This window comes from Humulus lupulus, chromosome 8, assembly GCF_963169125.1.
Source record: "Humulus lupulus chromosome 8, drHumLupu1.1, whole genome shotgun sequence".
In the NCBI taxonomy this organism is placed as follows: Eukaryota; Viridiplantae; Streptophyta; class Magnoliopsida; order Rosales; family Cannabaceae; genus Humulus; species Humulus lupulus.
In genome coordinates this window covers 10,513,181-10,536,439 of record NC_084800.1, presented here as the reverse complement: position 1 = coordinate 10,536,439, position 23,259 = coordinate 10,513,181, and the positions used below count along the sequence as shown (strand labels likewise).

Below are 23,259 nucleotides of genomic sequence, written 5' to 3'. Positions count from 1 at the left end.
TCAATCTAACCTCCATCGAAATACTATAGAACTCCCTTCCCAAAGTGTTTGATAAGCTTATGATGTTTAAGCTTATAGTTTTTCCCCAAACCAGGTGTTTGCACTCTCACGCTCACTTAACACTAGCAGCTTCTGAACTTAGAGCAAATGGTGAATAATGGCTGGGTACTAGGTCCTATTTATAGAGTTTGGGAATGAAAATATCTTGATTTTACTTGAATAAAAATAATGGCTTTTTAGGTGAAAATCATTTGAATAATCGTTCAGCAGAGGCTGAAGACTCGTTCAAAAGATGCTGGACTGTTGAAGGAGTTTGAATGGCTGAAAGGAAATGAATTCAAAAGAGTTTGAATCCATGCTGAAGGAGGCGATATATCGCCCCCTGTAGGCGATATATCGCCTGGGCCAGTATGCCCGAGGCGACTGTGCATCGTTTCGTATTTTCCGTATCTACGTGCTGCGACATATCACCCCCTATAGCTGCGATATATCGGCACACGCTGAATATTTAAACACGAAATTACACATTTTTAGCTAAGTTTGAATGGAGTAAACAGCCTTGACTAAGCCCTCAACGTACTCAAAGCTGCTGACTGACCCTATAACATTCAAACTTTACTCCTTATTATATTTAATCCTCAAAAATCTTTAATCCTTAATCACCATTCATAACATGTGCTTAAAATCCTATTAGTTGATGTCTAAACCTTATAATATAGTAAATATAATCCTTAATATCAGTCACATTAATCAAACCTTAGGTTATACTTAATATTCTTAAACTATAGGTTAAACTTAGAAAATCTATAAGTACTACTATGAGTGTCCAAATAATTCCCGGTCTGAACCAAAAATCCATAGTAACAAAGATAACACTAAACATACTATAATACTACTAAACAATTAGCTAAGTAAAGTTCTTGGACTCTACACACTTCAAGATTTTAGTAACCATGTTGGGGCTTGTAGCCCTAATTAAATAATATTGAGATTCTAATAATCATGTTGGGGTGTGTAGCCCTAATCAGATGGTATCGAGATTCTAACAATCATGTTGGGGCGTGTTGCCCTAATCAGATGGTGACTGATGAGTAAGTCACAAACTTAAACCAGATGAGTGACTATGGACTCACAAACTTGAATCAGATAAGTGACTAATGTGTAAGTCACGAACTTGGGCTCCGCACCCATAGCCATGTGACGATGCAGTCACTTGAGCCTTCTTGCCCTGGCTCTAAGTAACTAGCCTTTAGACTAGACAAGCACTTTTGTTTTCATTGAACTTAAGGTCAGTCAAGCATTTCATGCTTATGACGATAATGCTTATGTCGATTAGAACGAATCTTTTTCGGCTTGCGTTAAACACGCTAATACTGTTCTTGACTCATAAGCCAATACCATACAACTAGTGCACAGTACTACTGCTGAACTTGACTAATAAGTCACAGCTTCGCAGTTAATACTGACACCATTGCCGATTCCTGACTCATAGGTTAGTGCCATTCATAGATAAGCAAGATTGCTAAGCATTTAATATGAAATCAATGTCCACATATAAAGCACTCAACATGCTTCATTAATAACCATGCATGTCACGTATGGGGTGCAGTTTTCTTAACTCTGGTTTGAGCGATAAATAATAAAAGAATGACCCTTGAGAACGATTGATCCTTTGATTCCTTAGCAGTCACCTATTCATAACCAAATATAACTTTCATCAATGAAAATCAACAATAAAAGGTTCTTGGTCTAAACCTCACCCCCGGGACCTAGAATCGTACCCAAACGGCTAGTAGATTTGATCCCGAGCCTTAGGAATTGAAACCCCGAGCCAAAATTACTCAAAAGTGTCCAAAATAGGACCTTGGAAAAATAGGGTAGCGCTGCCCCCCTAGCGCCTAGGTGCTACAAGCAGGGAAGCTTTGCCCTGGCTAGCGTTGTAGCGTCCTCCCTTGGGCACTGTAACGCTAGAACCACGCTGATCTGCCCTGGTTTTTCCTTCTTCGATTTATCCACTTTCCAACCTTCAAAACTTGATTCCAAACTCCATCCAAACTCACAACAGAACCCAAAAACCCAACATACAAGTCCTAGGCATCATAACCCAATCAATCTTTGTCAAAAACTCCCATCAATTCTCAACTATCCAATCCAAAATTCAAGCTGAAAACCAAATGGAAACAGAGTATAAAACCAGAGTTTCTATGGTTAGAATCTTACCTCAAGCTCAATATGGAACCCTCTTCAATGGTGGAACACAACCCTAGACCCTCAAGGCTTGGTTCCCTAGCTTGTTCCTCAAATGGAGCTCAAAAATTCCAAAGAAAAAGAAGAAGAAAAACTGGTCGGGAGAAGAAGGAAATGTACTATGTTTTTGCAAGTTTCTACACCTTTCTATGGTTCACATATATCCTTGGTAAAAAGACAATATTGCCCTTAGGTTAAGTTATTTCTTCTTAAGGCTACCAATGGTAAAACCGTCATTTCTCGCCTATCTCGTTAATCATAATTAGCGCTCTCCAATTCCCATTATTTATAATATTCTCAAATGCTAATAAATCATATTCAATTACCCTTTAATTCTCGGTAATGCATTAATCACCAAATTACCCCGAGACTCACCCCAAGCCCCGAAATTAACCTCGTTATGACCAAACCGCTAACTTGCATTAAAAGATCGTCTCAAGTCGAATAGCTCGAAAAAATGCACATAATAACGTGGCCTTATTCATAATTCACCAACATGCATGAAAATATACAATTATGCCCTCAACGGGCCAAATTACCAAAATACCCTTATAACGAAATGTGGACCCACATTCATGCATTTATCATCATATAATAATATAATTCACATAAACATGCATATAATCATTTAATGGCACAATAAATCAATTATGGCCCTCCCGACCTACTAATCCAACCATTAAACCTCATTAGGGATTTTGGGGCATTACAACTATTCCCTCCTTACAGAAATTTCATCCTCAAAATTTACCTGAACAACTCGGGATACTAATTCTGCATATCTGACTCCAGCTCCCAGGTTGCTTCCTCGACCTTATTGTTCCTCCATTACCTTAACCAAAGGTATCGTTTTATTCTTGAGGACATTGCCTTTTCTGTCAAGTATTTGGACTGGTTGTTCCTCATAGGAGAGATCTGCCTCAAGCTCCAGATCTTCGTAACTCAAGACATGAGTCAGATCAGATACATACCTCCAAAGAGTTGAAACATGAAATACGTTATGCACAGCCGACAATGCTGGTGGTAAGGCCAACCTGTAAGCCACCTCACCAATCCTCTCCAATATCTCAAATGGACCCACATATCTAGGGCTCAGCTTGCCCTTCTTCCCAAATTTTCTCACCCATTTCCATGGCGAGACTCTAAGGAAGACATAGTCTCCCACTTGGAACTCCACGTTCCTGCGCTTGGGATCTGCATAACTTTTCTGTCTACTCTGAGAAGCGAGCATCCGAGCTCTAATCTTCTCAATGGCCTCACTAGTCCTCTGAACCGCCTCGGGACCCAAGTATCTCCTTTCCCTTGTCTCATCTCAATGAATGGGAGATCTATATTCCCTACCATACATCATTTCATAAGGTGCCACCCCAATGGTAGACTAATAACTGTCATTGTAAGAAAACTCTATCAAAGGTAGATACTTACTCTAGGATCCACCAAAGTTCAGCACACATGCTCGCAGCATGTCTTCTAATATCTGGATCGTCCTCTCAGATTGTCCATCTGTCTGAGGATGATAAGCAGTACTGAACTTCAACTGTGTTCCCATGGCCTTCTGTAAACTCCCCCAGAACTTAGAAGTGAATGTGGGATCCCGATCTGACACAATCGACCTCGGTGCTCCATGGAGGCGCACGATCTCTCTCACATAGAGATCTGCATATTGGTCAAGTGTATAAGTAGTCCTCACTGGTAAGAAGTGAGTTGACTTGGTGTGGCGATCCACAATAACCCATATTGAATCATGTTGACCAACAATCCTGGGTAAACCCACCACAAAATCCATCGTGATGTCCGTCAATTTCCACTCTGGGATATCTAGAGGCTGCAATAACCCTGCTGGCCTCTGATGCTCAGCCTTGACCTGTTGACATGTCAAGCACTTAGCCTCATACTCCACTGCATCCCTCTTCATCCCAGGCCACCAATACAGCGATCTCACATCCTGATACATCTTCGTGGTGCCTGGATGCAAAGAGTAAGGTGTGGTAAAGGATTCATCCAGAATCTCTCGTCTCCCAGCAATGTCTAACGGAACACATATCCGACCCTTGTATCTCAACAAGCCCATCTTAGACACTGTGTAATCTCTAGATGCTCTAGCCAAAACATCCTCCATGATCTTGATCAGCTGTGGATCACACAATTGACCCTCCTTGATTCTTTCAACCAGTGTACAATGTAGCATAATATTGGCCAACTGGCCCACCAACAACTTTATACCAGCTCCGGCCATATCCTCTGCTAACTCTTTGGCTATCAACCTCGCATTATAAATCTTTCCCGGACCCTTCCGGCTTAAAGCACCATCTACCACGTTGGCCTTTCCTGGATGATACAAAATCTCACAATCATAATCTTTTACTAACTTCAGCCAACGTTTTTGTCGTCTATTCAAGTCTTTCTGTGTGAAGAAGCACTTCAGGCTCTTGTGGTCAGTGTAAATCTCACACTTCTCCCCATAAAGATAATGCCTCCATACCTTTAATGCAAAGAACACAGCCGCCAACTCTAAATCATGAGTGTGATATCTTTGTTCATACTCCTTCAACTGACGTGAGGCATAAGCGATCACCTTTCCTGACTGCATTACAACACAACCTAAACCTTGATGTGAGGCATCACAGTATATCACAAACTTCTCCTTATCTGTTGGAAGACTCAGAACTGGAGCTGAAATCAAATTCTACTTCAATTCCTGGAAGTTGTTCTCACACCTGTCTAACCACACAAACTTTTGATTCTTGCGTGTCAGCTAAGTCAATGAAGTAGCAATCTTAGAGAACCCTTCCACGAAACGTCTGTAATAACCTGCCAACCCAAGAAAACTCCTGACTTCAGAAACATTCTTTGGCCTTGGCCAATCTCTGACTGCCTCAATCTTGGTTGGATCTACCTTAATCCCTTCCTTATTGACAATGTGCCCAAGGAAAGATACCTGAGATAACCAGAACTCACACTTCTTGAACTTTGCAAACAATCTGTACTCCCTCAGTCTCTGTAGAACCAACCTTAAATGATGCTCATGTTCTAACTCTGATTGAGAATAAACCAAAATATCATCGATGAAGACGATCACAAACTGATCCAGATAATCCTTGAACAATCTATTCATCAAATCCATAAAAGTAGCTGGGGCATTAGTCAATCCAATAAAACATGACTAAGAACTCATAATGCCCACATCTAGTGCAAAAAGCAGTCTTTGGTATATCTCTCTCCTTGACCCTCAACTGATGATAACCAGAACGAAGGTCTATATTTTAGAATACCCTTTTACCTTGCAACTGATCGAAAAAATCATCTATCATTGGCAGAGGATACTTGTTCTTAGTTGTTAACTTATTCAATTCTCTGTAATCAATACACATCCTCAGAGAACCATCTTTCTTCTTCACAAACATTTCTGGCGCACCCCAAGGTGAAAAACTGTAACGCCGTACTGCCTTAGAGTTGTTACTAAGTGAGTTTAAAATGTGCAATTAACTCGCTAATCGAGGTTTTAGGACAAAAGTGTAATTAAATCATAATCAGAGTCATAAATTTGAAAATAAACTTTTCATTGAAAATTATAAAGCGTTTAACATTTTGGGTCCCAAAAACATTGTTTAGAAATATTTACAACTCAAAATATAACTAAAGTCGACTAAACGACAAAATTCAAGTTTAGTACAATCATCTCCCAAAAACACTTCTGGCCATGGCAGCTAGGCAGACCAGACATGTACGCGCCACTCGTCACGCTCACCATACTCAAGGTTGGTCGACTTTCCCCATGCCTTTACATGCACCATAGAGCACTCGTGAGCCGAAGCCCAGCAAGAAAACCCTCACAAGTAGATAATATATATGCATGTCAGACACTTAACATATAAACATGCCGTCATCGGGCTATACATGTGCGGCCATGCCGTCCCAGGCACTTTACCAGGCCCTGGGTTTGCGGTCTATATCGTAAGGATATCCCAGGTATCCCTTGGGGTCTCGCCCTGGCAATTCGCACTCCGTGTGCTAAACGCTGCTCCCGACTCCTTGCCGTTCTTGACCTTCGCCGTTCCCGGCCATCGCCATTCCATCATTTAAGTACACACATAATATAACTAAACAACTATTTAAACACATATAAACTCAATCAAAGGGCCACGCCCTGCAACACAGGCACATAGGGCCGAGTCCTGCAACTCAATCATATAGGGCCGAGCCCTGCAACACAAGCTCTATGGAAACAATAGTTTTCTTACCTGTGTCCCGGGCTTTCTAGGCACCAATGTCCCGAGCACAGTTCCCTAGTCCGAGCCTCGCCGAAGCCCTAATCACAACGCATTAACAGTATCCACCCATCAAGCTCTAATTCTTTTAAATAACTTCAAGCCATAATTCTAATCTCTAGGACATTGAATTCTATCAATCCGGGTGATAAAATCCATCCCGGGCCTTAAAAATTAGGTTCCCAAGTCAAATCCCACTAAACACCCTGCATCTTGAACTAGGGCTGCGGCTTGCCTCAAAACAGAGGCTAAATGCCTCCCTGGACACACACACAGACCGCGACATGCTTGGCCAAGCGCCGCGGTGTGCCCCAGGGTCAGTGGCCTCCCCAGGCCTTGCGTGCACACGGATCGTGGCGTGCCCCTCCTAGGGTCGTGGCCCTCACCTCCAAACCCAGAAAACCACCATTTTTCCCTGCATTTCCTTCGAGCCAATCCTTCTAAAATCATTCTAACTCAATACCCAAACCCAGAATTAAGCTTGAGCCTCTCTACCACATCATCTAAGCTCCACAACAAATCCAACACAGTCTTATAAACTCAACCCACAGCAAAATTTAATTTATGATTCTGGTTCACATGCAACTTACAACTCTAGCTAGAATTCTACTGAAACTCAAAGGATTTTAAAGTTAAACCCCCTACCTCAGCTGATGAATTCAAGCTTCCACTTGCACATCAACCTCCAAAGCTCACCTCTTCCAAGCTCCAAGCCTCAAGCTCCCGAAATCCTAGCTCCAATTCCTCAGTTTTTGACTGGTTTTCCTCCAAAATATCACTAAGCCTCCAAGTGTAGAAGAGAAACAAAGGGAGGGGGAGAGAGTGGGTTGGTTTAGAGAGTTCCAAATGATTCTAGGTTGTGTTTTATTTAGCCTAAGTCTATAAGGTTACCTTAAGGCTCGGGGTACCAAAAACGTCCACGAGGGCAAAATGGTAAATTTCCCCAATACTCCATCCTAGGCATTTTAACCTCAAATATATCTCCGAATATTTATTTCCATAGCCCGATAACCCCATAAAATGACTGACACCCGAAATACCCCTCGACTCGCCCCGAGTCGGATTTTCGACCCCGTTGTGACTTTCTAGCTAACTGCTTCCTAGAACTGTCTCGAGTCGTGCAACACAGATATATCATAATTATCATGTTTATACCCTCAACGGGCTAAAATTACAATCATGCCCCTAACAACCAGACGGGGCCCACATGCATATTTAATTCACCTAAACATGCATCACTAATCACATATTCACACAAATCCACATATTAAACAATAATTCACACATTGCCCTCCAGGCACGCTAATCAAGGCCCTAAGCCTTATTAGCAAATTTGGGTCGTTACAAAAACTAGGTATGATAAAACCCAAATCCAACAACTCTTACAATTGTACTTTCAATTCTTTTAACTCAGCTGGGGCCATTTTGTAAGGTGCTCTAGACACTGGCTCCGTCCCTGGTGCCAATTCTATCACAAATTCAATCTCTCTGTATGGTGACAACCTTGGTAAATCTTCAGGAAACACATCCAGAAACTCACAGACTAGTTTGGTTTCTTCTGGTCTCACTGGCATGACCTGAGTGGTATCCACCACACTGGCTAAAAATCATATGCAACCTCCTTGTAATAGATCTCTAGCCCTTAAAACAAAAACCATAGGTATACGGGGTCCATGCACAGTACCAACAAACACAAAAGGATCCTCACATTCAGGCTCAAATGTGACCATCTTCCTTCTGCAATCTATGGTTGCCTCATTCTTCATTAACCAATCCATACCTAGAATCATGTCAAAGTCAGTCATAACTAACTCTATCAAATCCACTAACAACTCTCTGCCCTCCACTGTCACTGGCAAAGATCTGACCCATCTCCTAGATACTACTAACTCCCCAGTGGGTAATAAGGTCCCGAACCCCACAGCATAATAATCACACGTTCTACACATTCTATCAATAATTCTAATAGCAACAAAAGAATGTGTAGCACCAGAATCAATCAAAATAGTATAAGGGGTTCCAGCACTAAGAAGCTGACCTGTAACTACTGAGGGTGAAGCCTCAGCTTCTGCTTGTGTCAATGCAAACACTCGAGCTGGGGCCGAGCTGTCCGCCTTTCTGGGTTCTTCTTTTCTTACTTTAGGGCAATCTTTCTTGAAATGACCCACTGCTCCACATAAGAAGCAGGCCTTTGCCCTACACTCCCCCAAATGGTGCCTCTTACACCTAAGACACTCTGGATAAGTCTTCCAGGCCTCACTGTCACCCTGACGGCCAATTGTAATACCACATGGTCACCTATTAGGACTTGGAGCTGGGAAGGTATCAAGAACCTTCCTCTTCTGATCACAGGGGCCTCCACCCCAACCAGAACCCACAAATGGAGGACCTTTCCTCCTCAACTCTCTTCTGGCTGCACTATCCCACCAGATCTTGTTCTCTACGCTCTCAGCTATGAGCGCCTTCTCCACCACCTGTGCATAAGTAGTAACTCCCACCATAGTGTTGATACGAACGTCCCGGGCTAATCTAGGTTGTTGCCCCTGGAGAAACCTCTCCCTTCTGGTCCCATCAGTGGGCATCAACTCCATGGCAAACTTTGCCAATTTATCAAACTTCAGAGCATATTCAATTACTGATAAACTCTTCAGCTTTAGCAACCCTGATGACATCATTGTAGTACTTCTCATTAAACAGAGTTTGAAACTCTTCCCAACTCAGGGCATTGATGTTTCTAGTCTGGGATATAACCTCTCACCAAATTCGGGTATCCTCCCGAAACATGTAAGTGGCACAGGCCACCCTCTCATTACCAAACACTCTCATGAAGTCAAGGATGGTGGTAATCATACTCATCCACAGTTCAATCTTAGCAGGATCTGCACTACCCTAAAATACTGGAGGTTGTTGTTTCCTAAACCTTTCATAAAGAGGTTCCCATTTGCTTCCAGCCTCAGGCAGCTACTTAACTGTTGGCACTGATACAAGTTGTGCCTCAGGCAAAACGTTCCCTGCAGGAACTTGCTGTTGTCTCAGGAGGCGAATTTCTTCTTCCTGCCTCAATACTCTGGCCTGCAAGTCATGAAACAACTGCTGCCAGTTATCAAGAGTTGGTAGTGGAATCCCGATTCTGGTCATTCTCTTGACCCTATCTGTTATTCTGACCTTGATCATCCTAGCCAGTTGATGAATCTATCTATCTTGGAATCATTCTTATAACTTAAAACCTTGCTGCAATAGTTAATGCGGCCAGTTAGGCAGTGATAACTAAACCTCTTGCCGCCTCACGGTCCACGATCAACAGATAATCACCCATATTCCAGAATTATACAGATATACAAATGAATACATGATCATAGAATTTAGCATTTAACACGTATCAATTAATAATTCACAATGAACAATACTAATAAGTATGTTATAGCAATATTAGTACTAATAAGCACGTTCTTGCTTATGATGTAGTAGTCAAGGCCCAACCTTATCAATGTATTTCACGTTGACAGGTAAAGCATTTATTTTTTATTTAAGCAGTTAAATATATAACCACGTAAATAGTTACCAAACCATGAGTCGAGCTTGTCTTCAGTGGCGAGTGTACATGCCCAGCCGGTCTACAGGAACCCTAAACCTTGGCACACTCTGATACCAAGTTATAACGCCCTGGTTACTACAAGACCGTTACTGTGAGATTTAAATCGTGCTTAACTCGCTAACCGAGACATTTTGTTATAAACGTGCATCTAGGTGTTATTAATAATAGGCTAAGGTGAAAATCTCGACCAAACTGAAAGGATATATTTTATTTAAAACATAAAACTGTACATGGGCCCATAAAAGCGTTTACAAGTTATTTACAATCCAAAATGGTCATTACAGTGTAAAAATTACAACCCGCCGACCTAAGCGGCAAAAATAAGGTTAACCCCTAGTTCCTCTGAGAAACACCTTGGCTATGGTGGTCAAGCGGCCGCATATGTACACATCGCCACCTAAGCTCTCCACTTAAGGCTGGGTGAGCTTTTTTTTCCCTTTACCTGCACCACATAGCACCCGTGAACCAATGTCGCAGCCTGGTCACAAGTCGCAACCTGGGATACTCTAGCCTGTGGCCTAGAGCACTTATAACCTCCCAATTGTTGCACTTTGCCACAAAAACGTCCAAACTATTTCCTTTTTGATTTTGTAAGTACCATACACGTAATGAGAGTCAAAATCACATATTTAATAACTATTCAACATAATAGCTCATGAAATTTAATTTAGAAATGTATAACTCTTATTTTACACATTAATAGGTGACTTTTTGGAGGCTCCAAATGATTACTGATTTTGTAACATGTGTAACTTCCAAAAGTATATTACACATTTGGACACACACACATTTGTCTCTCTTTTTTGTATCTCTAATTATGTTACAAAAATGTGAAAAACTTATTTTGTCACATTTATATAATCAAATATTATATTATTAGAAATAATATAACATTACGCCAGCTTCCAAAATTAAATGGAATCTAACATTACGTCATCATTCCGTGAGCCCCATTAGATGAAATCTAACCAACAAAATTAAATGTGATAAAAAATTGATCAAAATAAAAATTGGTTAATTTTGATACATATTGGAAAACAAAAAGCTATTAATTAAAATATGATTTCTTTCCTATTTTTTATATCTACTATCTTTCCGTTGTAATGGGTGAAAATAACTTATTTTTTAGAGTTATTTTGTACTTTGACCTAGTTTTGATAATTTTTTGCAAAATAGTCGCTGTCTAAAATTTCGATCAACTGTTTAAAAATTTCGACTAGTTGTCTGAATTTTTTGACCATCTATTTAAAAATTTTCAAACACAAGAGTGTCGAAGGTCATTTTATAAAGAATTATTAAAACTAAACCAAAATACAAAATTATTTAAAAAAAATTAGTCCATTGTATAATTATACTCTTGCATATTTATTTACTACGTGGTCCCTCACAACCCCATCCGGAGTGCCAAGTGGTGATTGTTCGAAAAATTAAAAAGAAAAGGAAATTAAAAAAAAAAAAAAATGTGGGATGTGATATCCGTTGGGAAATGGCAACCAACAAATGTTGTAGTTAATTAATGGTATACTGTATTTTGTATGGCATTTTCCCATTAAGACAATAGACAATGAATGAAATCAAAAAGTACTAGTATTAGGCGAAGTAAACGAGGACAACTACATAGCCTAGACTAGGGAGAGAAATACAAATACCAAATAGAAAGAGAAAGAGAAAGAGAAAGAGAAAGAGGAAGAGTGTTGTCTCTGCTGTCAATCAAATCTTATACAAACTTTCTCTCTCTCTCTCCCCCCTTCTCTCTGCTCCATCTGTCCTTCATGATTTCTGGGCCTCTCAGTCCCACCCAGAAACATATTTGTAGATTCCATTTTTCTTTTATTTTTCTACTTCTCATACTTTCTCGAGAAAATTCATGTTTTTTCTGAGAAAATTCTCTTCATAATTGCTTTGACTCTCCCTCCAAACATGCTCTGTATATTCAAGGTAAGACAAAGCCAAATGCCGAGTAATTTATATTAAATGAGTTTAATTGTTTCGAGCTCGATGCGCTGTGTTTTTAATTATGTGTTTCATAATTGTAACCATATATATCTTAATTATGAAAAATCTGTGTTTTCTAATCTTAATTTTTGCTTTATTTATTGTTCGAGTTTGAATATTAAATAAAAAAATTTCCTTTCTTTTATTTTTTTCATTTCTCTCTAGGCAAAGTTTTCTGCCGCAAAATAGGTTTTTTTTTTTGCTTTGACCTGGTTTATAGAGGCGAGGCAACTCCCGTTGTTGAGATTCATTTTTCCCTCAAATTCAAATTCTGGACTTGCCAATTCTGAGAACCCAAACGAAAGGTCCTCTTTTCAAAGTAAAAGGGGTCTGCTTTCACGTCATAGCACTACCCTTAATCTTCTTTTTCCCTCCTTGTACATTGTCTCTGGTGCCCACCCTCTTGTTTGGTTGCTGAGAATACGGGGAAAAGGAAAGGAAAAGAAAAGAGAAAGATGATGGAAAAAGTTAGCTCTATTTTGATAAAATACAAGAAATAAGTATAAAGGAATAATTCCTTGAGCATACGAAGGTGTTGATAAACCTTCTTTTCTCACACATATTTTTATCCATAATTGGGTATTGTTTTTCCATGTTACATCTTCATATTCTTTGATAAAGTAGGGAAAGAGAAATAGATGGGTAATTTTAGTTTTCAGCCTTAGTAAAGCTTTTTCTTTTTCTTTTTCTATTAATTGTGTCTATTCGTTTTCATAATTTTAAGGTGTTTCTGAAACAGGTTAAAGAGTGCTTCTGATTGAAGGTACATTGAAATGGAGGGTGGTATCTATAGAGGCATAGGAAACGGAACACAAGTAGATGGGAAGGTTTTGCAGACATTTCAGAAGAACTTTGTTCAAGTTCAGGACATTTTGGACCAGAACCGGTTGCTAATTAGTGAGATTAACCAGAACCATGAGTCAAAGATCCCAGACAACTTGAACCGGAATGTGGGACTAATCAGAGAGCTTAACAACAACATCAGAAGGGTGGTAGATCTCTATGCTGATCTCTCAACTTCTTTCACCAAGTCAGTGGAAGCTTCATCCGAAGGCGAATCGGCTGGTACCTTAAAATCAGATGGAAAAACTAGTCAGAAGAGAATTAGATCCGGGTAGTTGTTTTAATTGAGCTATCTCTTATTGATTCTGAACCATTCCATTGTTGAATAAGAAGAAAGATTATTCTGACATCCAAAGGAAAGAAGTACTTGACAAGAATGTATAACATTTCTGTATCACTTTTAGATGTTTGAGGCTTTGAGCATCATCTTAATTTTAACCAGGCTTGAATTTAATTTACATTTATGAATTCACCACTGTAGTTATGCAAAACCTTTACTGCTGGATTTTCAATATCCTTGTAACTGTGTTAAACCAATTGGATTAGAGGTTATACATGTTTAATATATTGGTGTTCAATTTTTAAGTCCCATCCCTAACTAGTTCTGTGAATTGGATTTGTAATTCCTGGAAAGTGGGTTCATGATGACTGATCTTTTATCCTGTTCTGATGAGTACTCTATGTAATGATTAATAATTGTCTAATGCTTACAAACAATTTTTTTAAAAGTCATCAATCTGCAATTTGCAGCAACATAACTACCCTCATCTTTTAGACTGACATAAAAAAGGCTAATGTGTGATTTTGGTTTTGAACATCTTATTTTTGGGTTTTGGTAATCATTTTCTAGATACTATCTGCTTTTGATTGGAGCTTTCAACAAACCCCACTTTATTCCTTTCCCATGTTTGTCAAAAGAGAATACTCATAATGTCTCAAGCCTATTGAGAAGTACCGTGGAGGATTAGTATATACTATTCTTTTAACCCTTCAGAGTTCTCTACGACTCCTCTTGGAGGTGATTCTTTCAGCTTTTGCTTCTGTTTGGGTGAGTAAGAAGGTGCATTACTTATAAGCTTTCGTTTTAAGTTTAAAAAAAAACCAGATTTGTCATTAAATATAATTATAAGGATATACGCTCAATTATAACAAGTGCATAATGAGCAAGTCTGTGAGCCATTTGTTATAATAACTCAGATCAAAGACAAGATTAAATCTAGTGAATTGGCTTTTAGGAGGAAGATGCTTTAGTACGATTGCATATAAAGCAAGTTTGGATTATTATTATACTCATTTGATTTTGAAAAACAACCACTAGTTTAGAATCTCATGCAGTAAATGATTACCCTTTTGACCATTGTTTTTATTTCATCTGTTTGGTGGCTGCAAAAGAATGCACTATTATTATAATTAGTTTTTATATTTTTGAGGTAAGAAAGCACTATTATTGCTTCAAGAGACAGAAAGATAATCAAAGCAACAGGACAAAACTACACAAACGATATTGTTTTTAAAGTTAGGGAACTGGTTCAACTTTACTTATCTTTTGCTAGATTTATTTACTTCTTTCTGATTCATTTCCTTTATAGCATAGAACAATGTTCTCTCTCTCTCTCTAACACACTCACACAAAGACAAAAGAACCAACTCACGCTTGATTGGACGATTGCGATTTTTGGTGGACCCTATTAACTTTTATATCTATCGTTTATTCTTCACGCATTTGCTTATAACCACTTAAAGTTTTTCTTGTTGTTGCTAGAAGATCCATGATTGTTATGAATAGATATTTTTTCTCCACATGGTTGCCACTCTGTTTATTATAAAAACAAAAATTAGAATCAAGTCATATCAATGAATTGCCATTAACTTTCCTTGCATCTCCATATAATTTGATTAGTTTCTACTTTATTTACTGATCACATTAGTATTATATTTTCTTACCTGCCCTTTTCAGCAAATACGTTATACGCCAATAATGTCTCCTTCAATTTAAAAATATTCGGATGATTATTATGCTAATCGGAGCTGATTTATTTGACTAAACTGCTGACTAGTATTGTTAGTCAGTTCAACCTTCAAAAGGAGTACAGAATTTTTTTAATGCCAGATTGGTGTTACTAAGAACCAATCACAATATGATGCCTTCATCTTCTAAATAAAAGAGAATATTTTATTTAAGGAGTAGTACTAAATAATTTTAATACGAGTGTCCAAATTAACCGTAATATTTTTAAACTTGGACAATGTGAGAGACCTTGTTTGGTATCCATATATAGAAGGAAAATAGGAATAATAATAATAATTACTTTTTGGAGATCTCATCTCATCTCATCTCATCTCAAATCAATTGTTGTATCAGTGGACTTTTATGGCCAAAAGATATGAAATATATATTTATGATATAATTAACACGCTGAGTTATTGGGATTAGATATAAGGGGACAAACAATGTGTGATGGGATGGCCTAAGTTTTGGAATCTCATGGGGCTTTAGAAAAGGATTTAGGATAAGATTTTTGTTTAGATTATAAGAGCAACTCCACTGCAATATAATATTTTGTACATTGCTTCCAAGCCATTTTGAGGTTGCCTCAGCGCTGGAGAGCACTTCCGGCGAGGGTGCTTTTATTTTTTTTATATATAAGTAATTGCCAAGTATTTTAAACAATTAATTTAACTGTTACATCTTTTTTTCAAACAATTTTTCTTTTTATAAATACTCATCAATTTTATTTAATTATCATATCATTTAAATATTCTTTTTCAAAATTGTCAATATCACAAATTTTTTTTTCTTACCGATATATTCTCAAAATTCTTCATATATCATTTTCTAAAATCTAAATTTTTAATATTCTCAAGTTTTTCGAAATTCATTAAATTCTACACATACCGACCCCCAAAATCCAAATTTTTTAAATTCACTCTCTACTAATCCCCAAAATCCAAATTTTCAATATTCTCAATTTAACTAAAATTTTCTGAATTCTCAAAATTATCTCCTCTTACCCTTTCCAAAATTTTAACTCTTTTGAGATGCCCTAACATACTCTATTATGTCATTTTATGAGCTACTTTTAAATTTTGTCTCACTTAAATTTTATGTAATATTTATTTATATAATATATAAATTTAAAAAAATTAGTATCACAATATTTATAATTACAAATTAATATATTAAATTATAATATGTGTTACCATAGTTGACAACATTTAGAGTAACTAACATTAGTATTTTAATGTAATAAGTTACAAAAGTGATGTATATGAGAGAGAAAATAAAAAATTATATTTTAGAATGACTTGTATTTTTAGGCAACCAATGAGTAGCTACCATTGGAGTTGCTCTAAAGGCAAGGGAATGTGAGTCGGTGTCACCTTTTTTTTAGTGTTGTTATTTGGCACCTTAAGGTGTCAAACACCACATAATGTGACACTATATGGTTGGTTAGCGATACTTCATAATACTTATTAAATTTAAATGTGTGCGATACGATATTACATTACACCAATAACGATATGTCACCTTCTTGTGCTTTTGGGCACCAGTAGTAGCCTTAAACATTTCTCTTTTTCCTTCCTTTTTATTTTCTTACCCTTTAATGTTTGTTTGGTTAGTTAATGCCCGTGGGAGTTTATGACATTATGTTATATATTAATTTAACGTGATTCTAGACGTGGCCCCTCATGTATTTAATCCCCAGTCACTATTTTTTTCTCCCATTTGATCCAAAATAATTTAGACACACAGGCAAAAATTTCAAAGGTATGAAATTTATTTTACTTGTCATATTCATAAACATATATTGATATATGAAAATAAAAAATTAAAAAACACATACTTTGACCTTTGTCAAAGGTTCAAATGTTAAAAATTTGGTGCTCTTTTTTTCTTTATAAATATATCAAGTAAAAATTCAAATAAAATAAACTTATACATTACGACATGTAAAAAGAAGAGGCCAAATGAACTGAATTGGTCATTGTGGTTTCTGTTCTGCTTTATTCATCAACTGACTTAAACATTCTTTCCAATCAGAAACATTATCTTCTCCGTTCGCTACCTATTATCATAGTAAGCTGTCAATATCAAAAACTTGTTATAAAATAAAAGAAAATTAACTTTTTAGTTGTTGATTCAAGCTTGTCTTAGTTGTTTCAGTATCTAGTACAGTACTCGGTGGAAGTCATATTCTTTAAATTTCCCTTTTTTTTTTAAAAAAACTAGGCTAGATGCAATAATTTATTCAAGTAATTTATGTACCTCAAAATTTTTTAGCCAAAAATAAAATAAAATTATATACCTCAAATGTAAATCCTTTTTGAGGGACCACATCAACTGCTTCCACACAAATAAAGGCAGCATCCTCCTTGCTGAGACTTTTTATTGCTGCACAACCCTGTCATCAGCATCAACTTATAAGCTCAAAAGGTCTAATCTCTTTGTGCTTTCTAATCCTTAAAACAATGTTTGCTTTTTGGTGAAAGTAGAAGCACTGATAAATTTTGTTCTTATTTTAGTGTGTTTTGTATTACAAAATAAATGTACAGCACAACTCCTCCTCATATCATACCTCTTCAAAGCTAAAGCCTTGCTTTCCACCAGGGGTGTTTTGTAAGGAGCCAGATCTGATGATAGTGTAAGGAATTCCTGATGCAGCCAGCATTGATTCCTCTTGCTCGGCCTTTTTAATTGTGTTGCCTTTCATGAGAGCTTGAATGCCCCCGGCACCTTTATAAACACACAACTGCAATCTAATTAAACCACGTTCACATACCATTTTCTTCCTTTCCCATACTTATGTATGCACATGGAGAAAAAAAAGAGGTACCTGAGATAAAAGAATTATGTGTTGTACCCCTTTCAAGTTTCCAACATTGGATAAAAACCCCTCCTGAAAATAATCATAAGAACACTCTTCATTCGAAGCCATTGAGTCACAGGACCTTGGAAAATTACTCTCTAGTTATGTATTGGTTGTATGATATAGGATAACTTAGTGGATTCACATATGTGCTTACATTTGGGCAAATTATAGTCCGCACTCCTCTTAGAGCTCTCTTCAGAAATGGTTTGTCCCTTGAATCACCTGTAATTGACTTCAATAAACAGCAACATTTAGCATGGAATCATTAGTCGTAACATTCCACAAATCTAAGTGAAAGTTAAGTTCAGCTACCTCAACATATGTTCCAAAGGCTTCGAGTGCAACACGCTTATCCTTGACCAACGCTTTAACTCGGGCTCTCTTGACAATCAATGACAATATAACCATCTACACAGGCTAAATATCACAAGACTTAGACACTACAAACACTAGAAAAGAAAAGAAAAATGGTGTGAGGGTAACAATTGAGCTGAGATTGTCGAAATGTATATTGCAAAACACACCTGACCAATCTCACTATCTCCATCGGTTACTAAAATTGCATCCCTGGCTCCATTTTCTTGTACATTTCAAAGTGAATTTTAGAAAACTAGCTCTCAAAATAATTATAGAAAAAAAGGGCAATATGAACCATTAGCAGATTAGCACCCGTTAATTACTATACCATCAGTCGTTGAAATTACCTGAAGATTCATCTTCATCTTCATCATCAACATTGGAGCCATCTTTAGGGAGGAGATCAGGTGCCCCGTACCATTTTCTCAACTTGGGACCCCCTATAAAATACGATTTAAAGCCTAGGACACAAAATAGTGGAAAGAGTAGGAGTGTTAAAGGCATGAAAATAATGGAGAATACCTTCAATATAGTCAAGAATTTGGTCAGCAAAGCTGACTTTCTTCTTGGCCGAGCAACGGAAAAGAAGACCCCTTTCGGGAGTGATGGTGGTGAGAAAGGTGGAGTTGAATGGTGTGCAGCATGAGACTGAGCTGTGATCCGAAAAGGTCCTTACAGAGAGTGTAGATGTACAGGGAAGAACACCCGCCATAGATAGATCACTTCACTCGAGATTTCTCTCATCCAACCGTTATTTTAGTTTTTTCTAGTGCGGATAAGATGAAACTTCACAAAAACATGTTCACCGTGTCCACAACACAAGGCGCGAACGACGTGTTTTACTTAATTATCATTATTAGAAAACATAACAGCTTTTGTGTAATGATTAAAAAGTGTAAAAAAACATAACAAATTTATGTCATTTTTTTATACGCCCCCTTATTTTTTTTTAATAACAAGTTTAAAGTTATCAGATAATTAGTTTTGATTATTTATTTTTAAAAAATAATTTTTAAATTTTGTTTTCTGTGTTTTGTCAAAATGTTAAAAATAAATATATATATCAATTATTTGAATACTATTTTTTGGTTGATTACCATATTTGACTATTTATTTTTAAAAGTTAATCTTTGGACTATATAGTTATTCAAAATGCCATAAATTCTTTATAAAAAGTAAGTTTTCTCTAAGGATTCACACATAATTTTGAATTTTGTATTTTAGTTGATTACTTGTTTGGGTACTTTATTTTTAAAAATTAACTTGTGGACCTCGTATTTTGTCAAAACGTTAAAAATATGAATATATTGATAAAATATTTGAACCACGTGTATTTTGGTCGATTACACATTTGGACTCTTATTATTAAAAACTAATTTTTGGAGCTCGTGTTTTGTCAAAAGATTAAAAAAATATAAATAGGTAGAATATTTATTATTATTATATATAAATATTTTTAATTGACATATATTATAATTATTATTAAGATAAATATGAGAAAAATATATATAAAATAGATAGAGCTTGTTCCTTAATTAATTAATAGCTATAAATTAGAAAAATATAATAAAAAATGAGAAAAAAATGATGTTTATTATTATATTTATATTTTAATTAAATTGTTATTGTAATTAAATATCTAATTAAATTTGAAATCAAATTATATGTCTTTTAAATGAAAATTTTAAATAAGTCAAATTAGAATTTAAATGTAAATTATATATGTTGTTAAGATATATTTTTGTAAAACTATTTACGTTTAAATAAAAATCATAAATAATTTGAATAAAATATTTGGCTATCAATTATTTAATATTGAAATTAACTTACTTCTATTATAATTTTTACTAAAAAACATAACCGCGCTTCGTGTAGTTTTTTGTGTGATAAGGAATATTTTCACCATACTCGTACAACATGCTACTTATATGGACATGTGGGCGCGTCTTGACTCCAATTTTTTTTATGATTGTGTTCATTGTATAACAAATAATTAAAGTGTCGAAAATAAAGTTCAAACAGCTTATTGTAGGCATACTTTTATTTATATATTTATTTTTATTATACAATTTGCATGTTTTTTTAGAGAAAATATCATTTAGGCCCTTATGATTTTTCTGAATAAGCGATCGACCCCTACGTTTTGTTAAATGACAATTCAGATCCTGTGTTTTACAAAATGGATCAAAATAGTACCCTAGACCCGATTTTTGTTCAAAGATTTTCAATTATAATATCAATTCATGAGTTGTTAGAGATGAGATGGGTTCACAGTAGTGGAGAAGGTGGTCAAGGAACTGAGAATGAAATATTATACTTGAAAATATTTTTACCAAAATCAGCTCTAAGGTACTATTTTGGTCAATTTTGTAAAACATATGCTCTAAATTGTTATTTAACAAAACACATGGGTTGATTGTGTATTCGAAAAAAAGTACAAGGGTCAAACTAGTATTTACATATATATATAAAAAAATATAAATTATGTATAAAGAAAATTATGTTTTGTGGAATTGTTACTTTGGTCGATTACCTTTTATTTTTAAAAATTAACTTTTTGACATCGTGTTTTGTGAAAAAATGTTAAAAATAGGAATAGATATATCGATTGTTTGAACACTCTATTTTGACCGATTACCCGGGTATGCATTCAAAATGTTAAAATACTTAATAAAAAGTAATTATATATATAATATGTTTAGTGTAAGGGTTCACACTATTATGAGCCTTCTATTTTAGCTGATTATCCGTTTCGGCCATTTATTTTTAAAAAATTAACCTTTGGACCAAGTATGTATTCAAAAGGTTAAAATTCTTTATAAAAAGTGAATTATATATATAATATGTTTTGTATAAGGGTTCACACTATTATGAACATTTTATTTTAGCTAATTACCCATTTGGATTCCTTATTTTAAAAAATTAACTTTTGGACCTCGTGTTTTGTCAAAACGTTAAAAATAAGAATGTATAGATAGATTATTTAAACCACATGTATTTTGTTCAATTACTTATTTGGACCCTTTATTTTTAAAATGGTAAAATAAATTATTAAAAATTTATTGAACAAAGAGTTAATATTGAATTTTCATAAATAATATTTAACTAAAATAGAGTAGATCATAATATATGTTATTTTATATAATTGTGTTGTAGTTTAATTTTTAAATCATTTAAATATATATTTAAATATATATATATTTATATATGCATGGGTTAATAGTAATTAATTTATTATTATATATATTTAGAAAATAAAATAAAATAGATTTAATCACTACTATTATTATATATTTTTAAAAAGTAGAATAAAAACATATTTTTTTAGAAAAAGTTGAATAAAAAATGAGAAAAAAATAAGAAAATAAATAAAATATTTTGGAGTAACACATCATCTCCTTGAAATTTTCATTTATATAAATATATAGATAATGAGATATTTTAGTTTTTTTCTTTAATTATTAAAAAATAACCATAAAATTGAATAATGATAATAATAAATGTAAAAAAAAAAATAGAAAATAGAAATAGTATTTTTAAAAATTTTAAAGTACCATATCATTTCATTGGGACCCTCCTCTATATAAATATATAGATTTTCCAAAATTATATTATATTCTTATTTTTTTTAAAACGACAATAAAACATGTGGGAAAGTGTTGCGAATTTTTACTACTGCGCAAGTATACGCAATCGAATAAACAAGTAATAGTAGTGGGAATATATTATCGTTCCGTCAGGGAATTGATCTAATAATTACCAATAGCAAACTTTTATTTCTATTTGACTAATGAAATTTTAATGACAATTAACAATGATCAATAAACTAAGAAAACACAATTTAATTAACAAAATTTAATATGAGCGAAAGATTAGAGTATTCTAATTTCATCAACCTTCAATTCTATTCAATCAATAATACAACTAATATGTTTCTGTGATCTATGGTTATAGCAAGTTTACTAATGACAATTCTATTCTCTCTCAAGATATAAAATATTCAGTTTACCTGCGAATTTTCTACATGTTTGTGATAAATTCTACACATAAACCGCATTAAGAACAAAAACCTAATTGCTACACAAACAAATTTGATACTTTCGTTCTAAATTGAAATCTATGTCTATTGTCTAAAGCTATTCCAATTCTCACTTTTCAGATATTGAATTAAAACCAATAATCATGCAACAGATGGCCAATCAATTACAAACATTAAACATAAGAACAATAGATAACCATAAATTCAAAGATTCATAGAAATTGCATTAAAGACGAATAGAATATCCAGTGACTACATTAAAATAATCTAAATACGAATTTAGTTCATAATATTAAACTTCATCATCCAATCTAAAATTCAAAAACATAAAAATAAACACAAACGAAATAAACGTGGATTCTTCTCTGTTTCTTTCCCTTTGCCGTCAGAATGCTTCCCCTCTCTCTGTCCTTTTTGATCTTCCTTTTATTCTTTTTTACAAAAATCCCAAAAACCTACGAATTTCCATGAAAATTTCCAAAAATGCCCTCGTGCCGATATATCGCCCAAGACAGGCGATATATCGCCTGGCGAATGTTCTCAATAAAAACGCAAGTTTCTGATGTCGTTTCTGCAAAGCCAAAATTTGGAATTCCTCCTTATGCCGATATATCGCCCAAGACAGGCGATATATCGCCTGTACCATATTTCCACATATTGGCCAATTTTCGGCTACTAAAACCAACATTTATCCAAATTCTCGAACAAATCAGAATTATAACGACAAACTGCACAAGTTCATCAAACAGATTAAATAGAAACTTTATCTTGAGAAAAACAACCAAATCAATCTGAAAATGTTATCAATAAGCGTATATTTTGTACGCTTATCACACCCCCAAACTTGACTGATTGCTTGTCCTCAAGCAAACAAAAGAAAGAACAAAGAAACAATCCAAAACTAAAAAAAACTATTGGATGACTTAACTTCACAGAAAAATTTAAACTTAGACAAGGGGCATAATTTTTCTCAAAAATTTCAATTCCTCTTCAATCGCTCAACCAATGCTTCAGATCATGTGACTAGAATTTCAACATATCAAT

At 35.3% G+C, this 23,259-nt stretch overlaps 2 protein-coding genes across 3 annotated transcripts; one reads left to right on the top strand and one right to left on the bottom strand.

The window, feature by feature from the left end:
* The first annotated feature begins 11,750 nt into the window (after positions 1-11,750).
* Positions 11,751-13,533, top strand: LOC133794531 (protein ELF4-LIKE 4). 2 transcript variants are annotated; one of them, XM_062231812.1, is made up of 2 exons: positions 11,751-12,048; positions 12,845-13,533. In XM_062231812.1, exon 2 carries the CDS (start codon positions 12,879-12,881, stop codon positions 13,221-13,223), a length of 345 nt encoding a protein of 114 aa, XP_062087796.1. In that variant the 5' UTR covers positions 11,751-12,048; positions 12,845-12,878; the 3' UTR covers positions 13,224-13,533. The 2 variants fall into 2 exon arrangements, with proteins under 2 accessions (XP_062087796.1, XP_062087797.1); XM_062231813.1 differs by lacking the exon at positions 11,751-12,048 and adding an exon at positions 12,131-12,637.
* Positions 13,534-16,817: 3,284 nt separating this feature from the next.
* Positions 16,818-18,966, bottom strand: LOC133794530 (uncharacterized protein At2g37660, chloroplastic). Its single transcript, XM_062231811.1, has 9 exons — positions 18,699-18,966; positions 18,524-18,616; positions 18,344-18,399; positions 18,132-18,227; positions 17,974-18,051; positions 17,784-17,846; positions 17,526-17,699; positions 17,256-17,351; positions 16,818-17,015 (listed from the first exon to the last, which is right to left on the bottom strand). The coding sequence occupies exons 1-9, from the start codon at positions 18,886-18,888 to the stop codon at positions 16,932-16,934; spliced, it is 930 nt and encodes a 309-aa protein (XP_062087795.1). The 5' UTR covers positions 18,889-18,966; the 3' UTR covers positions 16,818-16,931.
* Between the last annotated feature and the right edge of the window lie 4,293 nt (positions 18,967-23,259).

Bases quoted from the DNA above. Each gene is read 5' to 3' on its own strand.
- LOC133794531 (XM_062231812.1), top strand. From the start codon at position 12,879: ATGGAGGGTGGTATCTATAGAGGCATAGGAAACGGAACACAAGTAGAT.
- LOC133794530 (XM_062231811.1), bottom strand. From the start codon at position 18,888: ATGGCGGGTGTTCTTCCCTGTACATCTACACTCTCTGTAAGGACCTTT. The intron at 18,617-18,698 runs GTATTCTCCATT...CGTATTTTATAG, and splicing joins AATTCTTGACTATATTGAAG to GGGGTCCCAAGTTGAGAAAA. The intron at 17,352-17,525 runs GTATGATATGAG...TGCTGATGACAG, and splicing joins AAGGCTTTAGCTTTGAAGAG to GGTTGTGCAGCAATAAAAAG.